General features: G+C 41.9%; 1 protein-coding gene across 3 annotated transcripts in view; it reads left to right on the top strand.

The window, feature by feature from the left end:
- The first annotated feature begins 4408 nt into the window (after positions 1-4408).
- Positions 4409-16112, top strand: part of nrp1a (neuropilin 1a) — a 36888-nt gene continuing 25184 nt past the window's right edge. Inside the window, exons 1-3 of one of the 3 annotated variants that reach the window (XM_061265829.1) lie at positions 4409-4868; positions 5843-6252; positions 6825-6999. In XM_061265829.1, coding sequence (XP_061121813.1) covers positions 6186-6252; positions 6825-6999 — 242 coding nt within the window. In that variant the 5' untranslated portion in view covers positions 4409-4868; positions 5843-6185. Of the gene's footprint in view, positions 4869-5842; positions 6253-6824; positions 7000-7354; positions 7460-16112 lie in introns of those variants that run through there. The other 2 variants (XM_061265830.1, XM_061265831.1) reach the window with 2 other exon arrangements.

The raw sequence follows: 16112 nt of genomic DNA on the forward strand, positions 1-16112 counted from the left end.
TGGAGATGCAGTCCATGAAAAAAGACTGAGCTAAGTATGGAAGAAGGTCAAATTGAATTCATCTTTTCTTTTTTTGAAAAAACAAAATATTCCGATTGCTCGGAGAGATTCTGAAGAGATGAATAAAACAATTCCAATTATTATAATTGAAGCTCTATTGACTCAAATGAATGCATGCTGTGTTTTAATATATTCTTATCGAAAGACACAATCGGAATGAAACCTTTAGAATGCTGAAAGTGTAAAAATCTAAAATGGCGTAACCGTATGACTCATCCAGAGGACAACAACGTTTCATTCTCTTTATTAATAACATTGACAGATCTTGTGATGCGACATACCACACTGCAACCGCACTTCCCTTTTAAAAGTCTTCATCACACATCCATTTTTCGTGCGTGTGAATCACATCCTGTTGGCAACCCCGCCTGTGAATAACGTAAGACCAAGTCATTATGTCCAGTAACTTTTCATGCTTTGTGTGTCTCCAGTCGCTCCATGACAACAGTTAGACCTTGTGATACCAAATAAAAATGGAGAGGGGAATAGAGCAGAATATAAGACTTGGACAAAAAGTACAATTCATGCAAGGACACTGGGTTAAAATAGTTTAGAAAGTCGGTCGTTGACTGAACGCATAGAAATGATTGTGTAACGCTACTATACAACTCCTCTGGGATTTGTTTCAAGGCTCACATAATGTATATCCACCTACACAAACACTCTGACTGATTGAGGTACCGCCCACCCCTCCAGCAAGACTTTGACACAAAAGCCCAGCTTCTCATCTTCCTCGGTCGCCTGTCTCACTGTTTCAGCTAATCTTAGGCATCGCAAGCATTGTTGGGATTTGCTCTTCTTAATTGCCGGGACTTTGGGGTCTCGATTTCAAACCTGTTTTGATCAGCTGAAGGTGAATTGGTCGGAGGGGAGCTAGCTTGAGCATATGTTGGGGCAGTTCCTGTTATTTAACAAAGCATAGGTGACAAGATTAGTGATTAGTGCATTCGGTTAAATTTTTAAAATTTTACTCCATCGCTTATGACAAATAGAAACATCACGAACCTTGTTGAAAAGCATTTGCAGCACATCTCTGTGGAATAATCCAGTCAACATGAAGAATAGATATTGATCCCCCCGGGGAGCTTTTTTTTTTTGACGTCATTCACCGAGGAGATTTTAGTGGGGTAATCTCTCATGATTTAAGTCAGATGGATTCAGCAGAAATCATATCAGCCTCCCCAGACTGTGAGCTGAGGAGGCAATATCCCGATGCAATTCTTCAATGACCTACATAGCTTTTCTTTTTTTTTTTTCTGGCTGGCACTTCCCTCCTGGACCACGCCCCCTCCCTTTCATCATCTGGGGTTTCTCCCGATGTGTGTGTGTGATGATGAGTAGTGTTCATTATCTCAAACTAAAAAAAAAAAAAAAACTGAAAAATTGAGCGAAAAATTCAATTTTCCAAGCAAGGACCCATTCTTGTTTTCCAGAAATGTAATTAAACATCAGAAACAATTGCAAATTGGCTTCTGGGAAAAAAAAAGATTGCTTGATTAGGTATCGAGGATTCGCTAATTTCCATCAGCGGCGTGAAATTGGGGTGCTACAAGAGCAACTTTGAAATGTAGGCCGCGTGCACGCAGCACTATAATGGCGTCGCATGTTTAGCTCGCACGCACACCCCGAGACTGACAGTCGGCCGCCTCATCATTAATTCAGGAGCAGTCTCTCGCACCCTCCTTCTACCCCTGAGAAGCTCTCACTGCTTCCCGGCAACATTATGCATATTTATTCATACATCTTTCCTGCTTGGCTAAATGTCACTGTAAATGTGTCTTCTACCAATGAGACCGTTTCTTTGTTTTTGTTTCATTCGCTGTACGCTCTTCTTCTCCCCCCCCCCCCCTTACCCTTTTCTTGAATGAGCAACCCCCACTTGCAAATGTTTCATGTTCTTTAACTATTATCATAATGTGTGTGAACTTCAGATGCGCTTTCTTCAGCCCTCTGCTAATTTCCTTGCCAACGTTTCAGCGTAGCATTTACACCAGAGCTTGATATCACTGAGGGATGTCCCACCTCCCACACAAACATCCTGCCGCTAAAGAATCAAAAGATTTATTTGTGTCCGCCATGTCTTCACCCGTAGACCGCAAGAACCATCCCATCGTGGTTGCTGGTTGTCTCCTTTCTACTTTATTATTGTTTTTTTTCCTCAACTTGTACTATAAAACACAAATACACAATACATTCCTCAGATATGACGAAAAAAATCCCAGTTTATAGCTTTTGTCTCAACGAAGGATTTCTTTGGCTAGCAATAACCGACATCTGCCTTTTTAACTGTGACAACGTTTAAGAGCGCGTCAATGTCTTTAACCATGGTTGTCATGAAGGACAGACCGGAATACAGTAATGATGGAAAAAGTCTTAAAATGTTCATGGGCTGCTCTTCTAATACATGCTGTAATTCCTTGGAATGAGATGCTCATATAAGGTCCCCAAGGTCTGGGAAGGAGTTTTTTTTTTTTCGCCCCTCAGACTTAAGTTTGTCTCATCTGAAAAGAAAGACAGATGTTTACATTGTAAAATAATTGTAAGATGAGTAACATGACTTACTGTGTGGCTTACATCTGCTTTACCACGTTTAAAATGAGGATTCTATCATTGTTACCTCACATGGCGTTAACATTACAACGAAAAATTACATCTGGCCGTAGCCCAATATTTAATCACTCAAAATAATTACATAAAGACTCGTACAGCAATTTTCACAAAATTTGCTAGGGGAGGTGGAGCACAGGCCAAGGTAGAACCAATAAAACGTTCGGGCAGATTTTTATAAATGGCCTTGGAAGAGGTCTGAGCTGTAAAGAGTGCGCTAGCAGTACATTAATGTTTTCCTTCCATTCAAAACCTTTTTGTAACCTCTCATCCAAAATAGCCCCAAAGTATTTAATTGCAAACGGCTTGTTGGGATAAGACTCAAAAAAACAGATTTTTCAATCCAAACTCCAGGTTGGAATGTTCCCTCCTGAGCCAAATAGCCTGAACCTGAAAAGCGTACTTTGAAGAGGGGAAAAAAAAATGCTAATGAAATCAAATCCACCGCTTTCAGCAGCAATAAAAACGTCTGCTTTTTTTTATACCAAAAGTAATTATTCACCCGGCTCTACAAAAGATTATTGGGGTAATATAAGAAAGAGCAAATCCTTTAAATTGTTCTTTTATTGTTCCTCTCCAATCAAGCCCTCATTTCGGATGACACAGTCAGGCACCCTTGTGAAATGACTATCCACATTATTCCTGTTATCCCGAGGACACCAAAGGCTAGTTTTCCCGTCGTCAATTTAACATTTGCTTTATCAGTAAGAATAATTACTACAGTTAGGATGGGACTGTAAATCTTGCTCTCTTCGAGGGTGGAAGAAACATTGTACTTTTATCTTCTTTGCATCCAAGGCTTGTATTATACTAAAAGGCTTTACTCAATCAAGGCCAGCGAGCGCATATTACAACCATTCATTCAAGTTCAAAGAAAATGCATGTATGAATTTTTGCTGCTGAAATATGTTGTGCCACGTGGAATCGGATTGTAACGCATACAGGATGCTTTGTGCTTTAAGTCTGACAACAAGCTTTATTCCACTTAAATGCACTTGTCTGGGAAGCAGCTGTGCTGTCAGTCTTTGAGGGGGACTGCTAACCATCACCCGACGCCCCCTATAGGGCACAAGGTTCATAACTACTCAAACCTGCAGCTGGAAACGCTCACTTTGGAGTCGGTGCAACTTGAAGCAAGCTTTTTTTTTTTAAAACTAGATTTGGCCTCCAGCCAGAAGGACAAAGCAACAAGTGTAGATGCAGGCACATTTAAATTCCCAATTCACTTTTGTGTTGTTTTTTTGTCATCCCTTTGTGTCAATTCTCCTGGTGCAGTAGCACTTTTAATAATTTAAAAGGTAATGAAATGGAATTTAGGATTTTAAAATTACAATTTGTTATGAATCATTCTGGGAGCTCTCAACATCAAACAGCATTATATAATAATAATAATAATAATATAATATATAAATAATATATAAAAATAATAATCATATATCTCCATTTGAGTCTTTTTTAATTTGTAAAAAAAAAAAAAAAAATCTCTAATGATGAGCCAGATGAAGTAACAGTAAAAGTTAGAAAAATTACTCAATACTTGAAGTGCAAATATCAGAAACTATCAGAAGTATATTTCTTCCCACAACTGCAAGAAATTTTCATTTCAAACGTGCCCTTCAAGCTCCTTTGGGCCAGCGCATGAAGTTCAATAAATGTATATCGGACTCAAAGAGAAAAAAGACAGCTGCGTGAACCCACACGCGCGCGCGCGCGCGTACTCATCCCTCGTAAAAGGGGCGTGCGGGGCTGGCAGGCACTCAAACCTTTGGCGTTTTCCATCAGAGCAGCGGCAGCAGTGTTGCGCGTAAGACACGCGGACGGGAAGAAACTTGCACAATTGGATCTATCTGTTGCTTTATGTTATTTAAATCCATCGTTTCAACCTAGTGGAACACTTTTGGGTTCGCCGTGAGACAGAGACGCGGAAGAACCGAGGGAGCGAACAGCAAAAGGCAGCCCCGACAAGCGCGTCTGAATGCGGGGAAGACAGCAAGGAGTCTTCGGGCATCGCCTGCGCGTCTTTACGCGGCAGGAAAATCGGCAAAATTGCGGTTCTCCCTCGGTATGAAAAAAAGGGCGGTTGGGTGTGCGTCTAACTTATTTTAGTTTCTTTAAAAGACCACTTTAAGATTATTTGACGTTCTGAGGCAGTCTGTCGGATCGCAGCTTGGAAGTGCACCGATGCACGCTCCTCCATACAGGTGAGGTGACTATAATATGTATTCCTATATTTATTATTCTTATGACGTAAATAAGATGATGTTTTGTGAGCCTTTAAATGATGGTAGGCTGTTATTTAAACGAGCTATAAACTGCCAACTTTCCCGATTTTCTAATTAATGAAATAAATCCAGGAGAATGCTACATTATTCTAAAATGTGTCTCCTTGTGGTATTAGTGGCGATTGTACACAATTTAGAAGGTTTATGTACATGAATACAAGCCGTCTTTTGTTCTTAATCGAGCTGCGTGACCCCATAAAAGCAGCCTTGAGTAAAACACCAAGACAATTCCGCTCCTATCGTTTATGCTTGAATTGATTCCCTCTGAATTTCAGAGTGCTATTTTGTATGTCAGTGCTGGGGGCAAGGTCCCATTGCCTCATCTTGATAACCACTGCGTGCAAAAAAAAAAAGTCAAAGAATAAACTGTATTATACCAGTTTACGCAGAAAGTGACGTTGCAACAAGCGGTGATGTGGTCCGAGTGATTTGAGCAGAATGATCACATTGAAGTTAGACTGATAAAAAAAATAACATTCTCATACTTGATTAATGAGTGCAAATCAATTTGGTGAAAATGTCCCATGAATATTCCTGCTGGAAGGGCTGTTGAAAGGCTGCGTCTTTTATTAATGGCGTGCTCCTCTGGAAGAGAAGACAGGGGGTGAAGAGAGGGTGGCAAAAGCGAGAGATGGTGAGGAGAGAAAGAGAGATAGAGAGAGAGAGAGGGAGGCATTCCTTCCACTTAATGGACGACTGCCGCTCTGTCAGCCAGAGCGCAGCTCCGCTTTTACGCATAAAAGATGCATAGCCAACCTTAACCTGTCATGTAGGTAAAAGGTGGTGGATATTTAAGGAACCTTTTCTGTTCTCCACTCAAAGTTGCTCCTGAGTTGTCAAAAGCGCACAAGTTTCCAAACACTCCTGTTTAAATGCGTTTGTCTTCTCCACAGCCGAGGATTGCGCGCTGCCAACTCTTCGTCTGACTAAAATAAAGGACGCAAAGAGGGAGTGGATCGTTTCTTGCGCACCTTGGCTCCGGTGGTGGGGATATGGCCAACTCCGGGCGAGAAAGCAAAGCGCAGTGGGTTGATGCGAGAGGAAACAGGAGCTGAATGACAGGATGCCAGCGACGACCTGAAGTCAAAACGCAGAAGCTTCACTTCAAGTGACTCGTTTTTATTTCTTTTTTCTACTACCGAGATAAGACTGGACATCTTTCCCAGCCATAAAGTGGATGAGTTTGTCTGGGATCTTTTTTTTGTGCTAATCTTATTTTGGGTTTTCAAAACGAGGATGCATTGTGGATTAGTTTTTGTCCTGTTGATGGGATTCCTCTTGGTGGCCAAGGCTTTCAAAAACGGTAAGTGACATCTGATGTCTATATAAATAATCCTTTTACTCTGCTAATCCTAATATAGAGATATTTAAAGATTAACCCCTTTGGATCCTCACTGATACGCTGGTGAACGTTCACAAGCTCCGCGTGGCTAGAGCAAAAGTTTTTACAATTTGACTTTATAAATTCTATATTAAAGTTAAAAAGTCTGCCCGTACTTTTTCATATGCTGCAAAATTCACATCAGATACATTTTACATTTTTTATAAGTCATATAATATTCAACACATTACTTACTTTGATGTTTTGAAACATTTTTGCCCTGCGTTTTAATTAATTTCGCCTTCCCAATTTCTTTTAGCATCACTTTTGCTGGTTACACTTTTGTTTACTTACATTAAAACTAACCTGATCGCCATGAGAAAACTCACTAAGCACTAAGTTGCTAAATAAGATGAATACATTTTTGGAAATATTTTTCTTTTGCATGCCAAAACTGCTCACTTTCTTTCTAGTCTATATTTGATCATTCATTAATTTCGTTTGTAAACAATACTTGGCTCAATTTTAAATGCTGGTCATTTCCCGTTTTGCAGACAAATGTGGAGGCAACATCCGAATCTCAAACGCCAACTACCTCACATCTCCCGGGTACCCCCAGTCTTACACCTCTTCTCAGCGCTGTACATGGGTGATCTCGGCCCCTGGCCCCCACCAGCGGATCCTCATCAACTTCAATCCACATTTTGACCTGGAGGATCGGGAGTGCAAGTAAGAACTAGTTCTGGAAAGAAAAAAATATTTTATATATCTATATATCTAGAATGCAATTATGAAATAAAAGTTATTTAATGCATTCTAACATCATAAATGCAATTAAATTAGATGATAGATGACGAATAGTTTAAATTTGTAGTAAAAATAAATAAGTGGGACTGTTTGTCAAAGTGAAGTTGACATAAGTCCCTTTTGTTTAAGCGTCCCCGTTCCTCAATATTGCACGTGAAACTGCGCCCTCTAGCGATTGGTATGACCTCAAGCTTGCACTGCACACAGAAGGTCTCACCCAGCTTTGTGGTTGTGAAATGTCCTTACTTCCTGTCTTTGTGGCATAGAGGAGCCACGTGGTTTTGGGCTGAGAAAAGTTTTGTATTGTTGTCAGAGTTGGGCAGACAAATCATCACATGAGGGGATTTTTTTTTTTTTTGCAGCAATGACTCATAGCAAAACTGTAAGTCTTGACCAAATATTTGTTTCTTTCCTATCCTCTGAAGTTCCAAATTCCAGTGAAATGTTTGCAAAAAATAGATCATGTTCTCAGGTTGGTTTCATACTTCAAGATCTCTGTCAAAATTAAGATGAATTTAAAAAAAATATATATAAGCAGTCCCACTCAGCAAAGTCGACCAATCTGTTGTCGGATTGATAGTTTGAGCAGATGAAACCAGAGACAGAAGCTAATGTGATGAGTCGATGTCATTGTGGGTGCCCGGAGGTGCGCCTGAGCTGGGCAGAATGCCTTGCTCTGATTGCTTGTCTATGCATGCGTGTGTGTGTGTGTGTGTGTGTGTGTGTGTGTGTGTGTGTGTGTGTGTGTGTGTGTGTGTGTGTGTGTGTGTGTGTGTGTGTGTGTGTGTGTGTGTGTGTGTGTGTGGTTGGGTGCGTGTGTCGGAGCCTCTGCCCCGCTCTGTCTCAGCTGTTTGTTTACGCTGCAGGGCTCAAGAGAGTAGAGGGCTTTGCTGGATCCTGTTACTGTATCCCCACTCCACCCAAAAACCTGGACCTGCTCTTCCTTTGTTCTTCCCTGAATGGCTCCTGTATCTGATTACATTTTTTTTTAATCCAGGATTTTAGTCTTTTAACCTATTTAACCTACCTTGATTTATGATTCGGTGTATTTAAGGACTAGATGTGCCACGGTTCTTCTTTGGGTTCAGATTTCAGTTCCAGAGGGACTATAAAACTGTCTAAGGGTGAGGAAGCGACAGGAGGAGTGTGGGGGGATGCCTGCCACAATGATCATGCTAATCAAATTAGCCAGGAATGAATTTCCTGTGTCTCAGCACAGGCAGAGGGAAAAAAAAAAAAGGAATCTAGTCTGTGAAGGCTCAAGGATGACAAGAGGGTGGGATTTTGAATCATTCCGGATTTTTATTTTATTTTTTTACTTCCTGCCACTGATTGTTGACTGTTGAGTGCCAGTTAGTTGAGATTGTACTGGAAAGCCGGGATGTCCTGACCTCAAACTATTTCTATTTTTAACCAGATGCACTGATGTTTCATTTTTAATGGTTTTATAATGGAGCTGTTTCCATGGGTCTTGAATTTTACTCCACATTACTTTCCAGCTTGTGTGGGTGATTTAGCCAGGAGTTCAGGTTTTGCTCTTTTCACAATATACCAATTTGTCACATGTGGGTGGATTGTTTTGGGCAAGACTGTATTATGGGTTTTTTTCAAAGTCCATGTCGCAACACCCTTCGCCAAATCAGCCTTTACAAAATGGACACTGATGAGAGAGAGACAGAATGGCCTTCTTATCTGATTGACTGGCAGAGTGGATGGAGGCGGAGGAGATGTGGGGTGGCTGCTACAGTGCCACGGTTCACTGCACATCCTTTGCAATCTAATTAGTGGGCAAATGGAACACACATGCACCACATGTTCCTCCAACATGGCCGTTATCAGAAAAGCAAACAAGAAGCACTCAAAGTGGCGCTGATTGGAGAAAAAAAGAAATAGCATTGGTGTTGTTGTATGCGTGCGATACCCTTGTGGGCTTTGTTTGGGGAAGTGCACGGGCCTGTGTCCTGACGAAGAAGTCGGAAAGCACTTCATCACAAAGATAAGGCGACTAAGTGAGCCTTGCGATTCTGAATGCGGAACGTGTTTACCTTTCACGCACCGTTGTAGACTTTCACAGAGCGTGGTTTAAAGTGATGGGGGGGGGGGGGGGGAGCCCGTGCAGAAGAAAACCGTTCAAACAGACTCTAAAGCGCAATTGATGTAGAAATTAAAATAACGGTTGTGTTTTTTTTGCAAAGCAATCCAGTTTTTAAGCAATCTGCTAATGTCGAAGCCAGGCAAAAAGCTTCAATCGTCCATCTGTAGCTGCAGGCTGTTCTCGCCATCTCGCTCCCAAGGCTTGAGTCATGGAGGAGAAGGAGCTTTCAATACGTATGATCCCGACAGTCCTTATGAATCATTGATAACATCACATTTGCTGACCATTCCGAAAAACATGTCCTGTAAAATCAATGCAAGTCAGCCAGCCAGTCGGTCGGTCTCATATCATGGCTGGGAATGGGGGACTTGGAGTTTTCTGGATTCCATGGAGAAGAATTCCAAGTAACTTAGACAGTGGGAGGGGTCGACGAGATATATGGCGGCGTGGTAGTAAGCCAAGTTATTTCAAGAATGCCTTCTCAAGCAGCCTTTTGTGAAGGTGAAAGAAGGAAAGCATCTGGAGAAGCCCCCCTGCCTTCAGGTGGCCGTAGCTCAAAGCTCCAAAAGCATTTCTTTCCTCTAATGAATGGTAGCCTTCCTTTTTACTCCACCCCGCCCACTCAGATCTCCAACCGTGTCGCTCCCGTCAAGCCGCTCGGCCTGCCGGGGAGGCAAACAGTCTCTGCTGTGCACTCTTCTCCGGCGGACAACATCCTGGTTTTTCCGAACCAGGTTTGGACTCCACGGTGGAAAGAGGAGGAGCAGGGTATGACTGGAGCTTGGATCTATTGTTAGCTCTTCCTTTGACATTTGAAAGGCCGCTGACAAAGAGTGCCACCTGTTAGTGGGAAGTGAGAGTAAAGGACAGAAGGGTCTTTGGGGTCAGCTCCTCTGTAAATCCGATTAACCTCTCCATCTGAATATCATAGGAGCTCCATGTTCAAGGAAGGTGCACCTGGATGGCTGGAACTTTCCATGCTAGTCTAAACTCTCCTACTCCCGCCACCCAAGCAGACTGCGTGGTTATTTATTAACTGTTGTTATGGTGGTGACCTAAAAAAAAATTCTCATACTCCTAAAACAGACTACAATTTTACTATTTCATATTTTTATACAGGCAAAAGCAAACAGATACCAAATCGAGTGTTGTTTCTTTCATAAGGATGTTTGATATTAGTCACCAAAACCGATACCAAGCACCGATACCACCGGTACTTTAGTTCCCCCACAAACTCAGATAATTTTATAGAAAGACCAAATAATAGAGAAAAAAAAAAAAAAAAAAGCATATTTTTCTTAAAATGACATCAAATTAATGGCAGTTTTCCATTTTTCTTACGAGTAATTTCAAAGATATGTTTTGTTCTCTCAAGAATGACAAATATCACAGGAGTCCAAAGCACAGCTACAATTGTCAAAACAGTGTGTTAAGTGGCGACAATTCTTTTAGTGATGACCTTTTTTCCCCAAAAGTACCCTAAATTATGCACCTGGTATTTTGCACACCGCAGTCGACGACAATGGAAATCAAATTGCTTGTGAAATTACGCCTGAAATGCCTCCCCGTCGTCAAGAAGAGCAATCTACTTTGAATGCTTCTTGTTTGCGCTACGCAACAATTACTGCAAACATGTTTTGTCAACATCTTGATAGCGGCCCCTTGCAAAAATACAGTAGTCAGCCGTTGCAAAAAAAAAAATAATACAGCCGTATAAATGTTAAGTGCTCACCTTATCAATTAACCAGAGTCCAGCATAGAGGAACACACCGTTGACCTTCACTCCCATTACTTTCTTTCTTCATCACTTTTAAGCATAAAAGGTTACTCGCTGGGTAATGAGCAGGATTAAAGCAGAACTCTGCACATGTGCGATAGAAAGCAGCACGAATGACCGTGGCTATTTTTTTTTTTTTTATTAAATCTGCCTGTGAAGTGTTTCACCTTGGCTTAGACTTGGAAGGGCAACCTGATTGAAAAGCTTCCTGGCTGTGGCATCTGCCATCCTCCCCGCTGCTCTGTCACCACTTTGATTCATGCACAATCGGACCACAACCGGGAGGTGAGTCCCCCTACCTCACAGCGGGAGAGAGGTGGCCATGTTCGGAAATAAACCCGGCGGATTTTAAGTCTTCCTCACCATGTAGGTTGTCGCAACACACGTTTGCGAGGGATGGAATGTTGCTCAGACATCGGCACACTGGATTTTTTTTTTCCTTTACTCTTTCATCTTGCTCGACTTCTTTCCAGCGCCAGACCGATCCGGGCCGGGAAACTGCTCTGTAAATTGTTTCGACATGTTTCTCCAAAAAGAAGTACGATTAGGAAATTGAATGGATTTTGTATTGAAATGACAACATTTTATTAACTGCTTCACTACCATAGACGGCTATAGACGTCAGAGATCAATTTTGACAGGGCTGGCAGTGATGTAGATGCATCCGAGGGAAATCTATTGTGTTTGCAGTAGGAAGTTAGGCCCCAGACCTTCTAGATCCTCTGGGTGATTTTAGGTAACTGTGTTTTCACACAGCAGGCTTCAAATCGCTGCTGGTTGTCCACCACTCACTGTGGCGTGATTCGGCCACAGGACAAGCAGACAGTGATTGATGGGGCGCTTGCCTGCTGCGCTCTGATTGAGTTGGAGCCACTCACAATCTCTCGCTTTGTTTGCTCTTAGCTTGATCTCGTGTCACTTAAGTGGCTCTTTCTTTTTCATTGCCGCCGCTGTTTTTTTTCACAGCTTTGTCTTTTCTGGAGCAGCTAACATTTAAAAAGCAGCAAATCATCTGCTTTAAATTGACAGATTAAAATTTGAGAGAACATACTGAAATATTTTGTGATCCTCGACTGAAGTAGACACGGACGCCACATGGTTATTTGAATTTCAAAGAGTGTCCAGTTCTTAGTTGGCCACAAATGATGAAAATAAATGACGCTTGATAAAAATATGAATCTCTGATGCTGAGTCAATACTGTCTGATTCAATGGCTTTATATGTTTATATTGGGTTTGTTTCTTTATCACCAGCTCCCTCCAAAAGTCGCTTTCTTTCTAATGGACTCAAAGCCACCCACCCACGACTCCTCTTTTCTCCTTCCTGGCCATTGTGACAGTCGAGAGCGATTTGAACAGCGCCCAACAGCTTTTACCTCGGGTTGACCTGAGTTTCAACTCGCCTCCTCCCCGTCCTCGGCCCACTTTGAATGTCGTCCGCTCCGTGCAGCTCATTACCGCCTTGGCGTCGCTCGCTTGTACAAGCAGAAAGTCTCAGATGGATGATCTGATGCTCTGATCTGTTGCTTTTTCTCATCTTCCGTGATTTTGGTTGCAGTGTAGATTACGGGTTTTCATTTAAATCGAGTACCGCAATTTTTTTTCAAGCATCCTAAATCCCTCGCGACAACTCCCCGTTGATTTTTATGATCATCTAGCATCGTTGCATATTCTCCTATTTAAATTGGATTATCATGCTAGCGTGAATAATCTAGAAGCTTTAGAGTTTGCTGATGTTTAGTCAAGCATGCACTTGATGTTTTTACGTGATAAGGCAGAGGCAGGACCAAAACTATCTTAACACAGACATTCAATCCGTAATAGTCTCTCCGTGCCACTTGCCGCCCTCCTTTTACCCTGTTAGTTTTACCCTTGACCTCAAATCGCTGCCACAGTGGCGGATGATCTGGGTCACGTCACCGACCCCTGAGGAGACCTCTCTCTTTACTCACCTTTGCCTGCTCCTCTCTCCTTTGCAATCAGAGATCCTTTCAAATGTCAAGGTGGGACAAATGGGCCGCCTGTAATGGCCCACAGAAATGACGCTCTCGCTCTCACACACTCTTTGAGCACTGCAAACCATAACATTTATTTTTATACATTTTCTTTTATACTGCGTTAACCTGCACTGAGTCGAGAAAATATAGCAAACTTCTCGTCAATGTGGCCTCATATATCTCAATGAAGGATTATTCTGTATAGTGTATACAAAGTGGGTAGATGTAATAATGGAGTCTAAATCACCGGAATCATTCAAGTGATTGTTGTCGTCTACAGATCACACGACAGAGTAATTTGGAAAATGAATATATGGAGGCTGGCTACTTCCATCAGTGGTGATAATTGCTATTTAGGAAAATGCTTAGGCCGCAAAACCAGAAACATTGGCAGATAAAAACGTGTTCCCGAGCGAGTGTGGCCATATTGAGGGTGTGAAAGCCAAAGAGGAACGTTTGGTTGGGTACAGCTGCGCTTTCGAGGCCAGGGAATTTTTACCCTTTCTTATCTTTCCAACCATCCCTGTGGCAATGGAGTGGTGAGAGACGTAATCACGCCCTTCTTCCCTCACTGACAAGGAACCATTTCTGAAAAGGCTCTGATTTTGTTTTATCCTGCTGTGTTGATTTCTACATCCGAATACTTCAACATTGATTATGGTGTGGGCATACAGCAGTGCGATATATATATGTTTTTTTATTATAATATTCTCATATGGATGTTGACTGCTGAGGAGTGAATTAGTTCCCAGATTATATTCCAACGCAAGGAAATAGAGTCGGGAGGGTTTCGAGTGAAGGGTAATGAATTTCATATGCGGACCAGATTTACATGGAGGAGGAATGTTGAGAAGAAAGAGCATTCTACTTGAGCCAGGATCAAAACACGGAAAAAGCACCTCAGCGATCATGGTGCACAAGCGTTAATGATGTTGTGACTGTGCCCCCAGTGACAGTTAGTAAGCATGTGGGCCCAACTTTCCTGACAGCTGACAAAAGCTAATTTTCCTTTTCGAGTCCTCTGGGGCCCTCCCAGACCTACAAATCAGTTGCTTAGGCTTTTTCGCCCTTAGTGTTACCCTGTTTGAACATGTTGTAGGTGACATGTTTTCATACAAGAGCTTTTCAAAAAGGACAGCTGCAGAAAAAGACATGGCAGTTGCTCTTAAACTGCAGCCAGGATCCAATTTAGGGGTTTACATTGTGCTTTTTGAGACTGATTAAAAAAAATCAAGTTTTCAGAGGCGGCATGTGAAATAATCCAATGGGGAAAAACTGCAAGCGGTATAAATGTTCGATTCTCACGCTGAGCGTTTGTTGCCTTCTTCTTGGCTTCTGCAAGAAGCTACTAATGTTCTCGTCCGATGCTAGCCAATTGCTTTCACTGTGTGCCTGGGTAAAGAGGGCAGGCTAATACATCTGAGTCACTGAAGCGAAGGTTGTAGAGAATTACTTTCAGCCCCTTTCCCCATCCCAACACCCCCTCTCTCTTTTTTCATTTTAATTTCCCCATTGGATTGACAAACCATTTTGTCTGTGAATGTGCGGCTCCAGAGCAGACAAGACAAATAAATAGGTGCAATGTTCCCCCTAATTATATTGTCGTGAGGCATAAGAACAACACCTTCTGCAGTTATATGACGTGACACGACACCCAAAAAGGCCCAGAGAGACAGAATGCAACTTTAACTTGACAGGTTAGGGCTAACCCCGAAACTAAGTGGGGCCGTTTGGGACTCAAAACCGGGCGGTGTTTCCTGTGTGATTATAGATAGGAGACTAATACATGACCTCTGTCATTTCTAAAGACTCTCAAGTTTTGAAATAAATCCTCACAGGTGTAATCGGAACGAAAATAGACAGGGGAGGTGTTAAATTGCCCCACCAAGCAATTTTCTTATAATGCCATCCAGATGATAAGTCTAAATGGATTTGCATTAGCGTAGAGATGGTGGAGTCACTGATGCGGAACTACTGGAGGTCTTGCTGAGAAATCCACTCATCAAGGAGCAATAAAGACATTTTGTCAAATCTTTTTAGTGCACACAGTGGAGCAGGCACGCAGAAATAAAAAAATCTATTCTCTCTGGATTCCCATTTTGTCACAGCACCATCTGAGGTGATGATGAAACAGGATGTGACAGATTAAAAATGCAATAAGCATTTTTCCTGGAGGTGTGAGGAGCTAATTTGAACGGTGACAAAAAAAAAAAAAAAAAATCAGAAACAAGCATGCGGCATTAAAGTTAATCTATGCTCCCTTTATAGCAGATTCACTATATTGGGAAATATAAATTAGCGTTAGCCAACTAGACTAGTAAACCTTAAACGAATTTATAGCACCTGCATCCGAGAAAGTAACAAGCATCGTTAACCCAAAATGTTTAGGGAGATTCTTTAAAAGCAAACTTCCTGACCATGAAACCACATTTCAGGGAGAATAACATTGTAAACACTACGTGCGCCTTGTAATCTTTTTATTGCACTTGATAAAGAAGTTGAAACAAAGCGGTTCTTGTTAAAGTTGCACCAGCGAAGCTGTTCTCACAGCTGGCGGGAAACAAAGAGTACGCAGAAGTTTTAAGGCAGGAAACAGGAAAAAAGGAATAAAAAAAAAAGACTCAGATGCCTTGGCGGCTTTGAAAAACAGAAAATAGAACTCCTGTCTTGTCAGTTGTAAATCACCTGAAGAGGAGAACAGGCGGTGGAATGTTATGCACGTCGAACGCTTTGAGTTGCACTGCCACATTTTCATGAGTGCAAAGTAATTCTGCAATAAAGATAAATGCCAACCAACTATCGATCCATCTATACCACTTATCTTCACCAGGGTCTCGGGTATACTTGAGTCCATCCCTGCTGACTATTAAATTAATATTTCTCAAAGAATAATAACAACAACCATATTAACATCCCGGAGGGTATTTGGACCGCCTTGGATAATCTCATTCAATTTTTGCATACGTTACACTCTGCGTGTGTTTGCATTCATGTCTCCGTTTTTCCCAGAGTCCAATTTCAAAGCTTATCTGCTTCTAAATCCAGTTCTGACTCAATTAGTCTGCTGTTTCCCCCTCCGGTGCTGGAGATCTAAATTCCATCGGCATGTAATTTTTCGCGCGTGTGCGTTTTTAATAGATTTGGCACCTGCTCTGCAGGTTCAATGC

The sequence above is a fragment of the Syngnathus typhle genome, linkage group LG19 (genome assembly GCF_033458585.1).
Source record: "Syngnathus typhle isolate RoL2023-S1 ecotype Sweden linkage group LG19, RoL_Styp_1.0, whole genome shotgun sequence".
Taxonomy (NCBI): Eukaryota; Metazoa; Chordata; class Actinopteri; order Syngnathiformes; family Syngnathidae; genus Syngnathus; species Syngnathus typhle.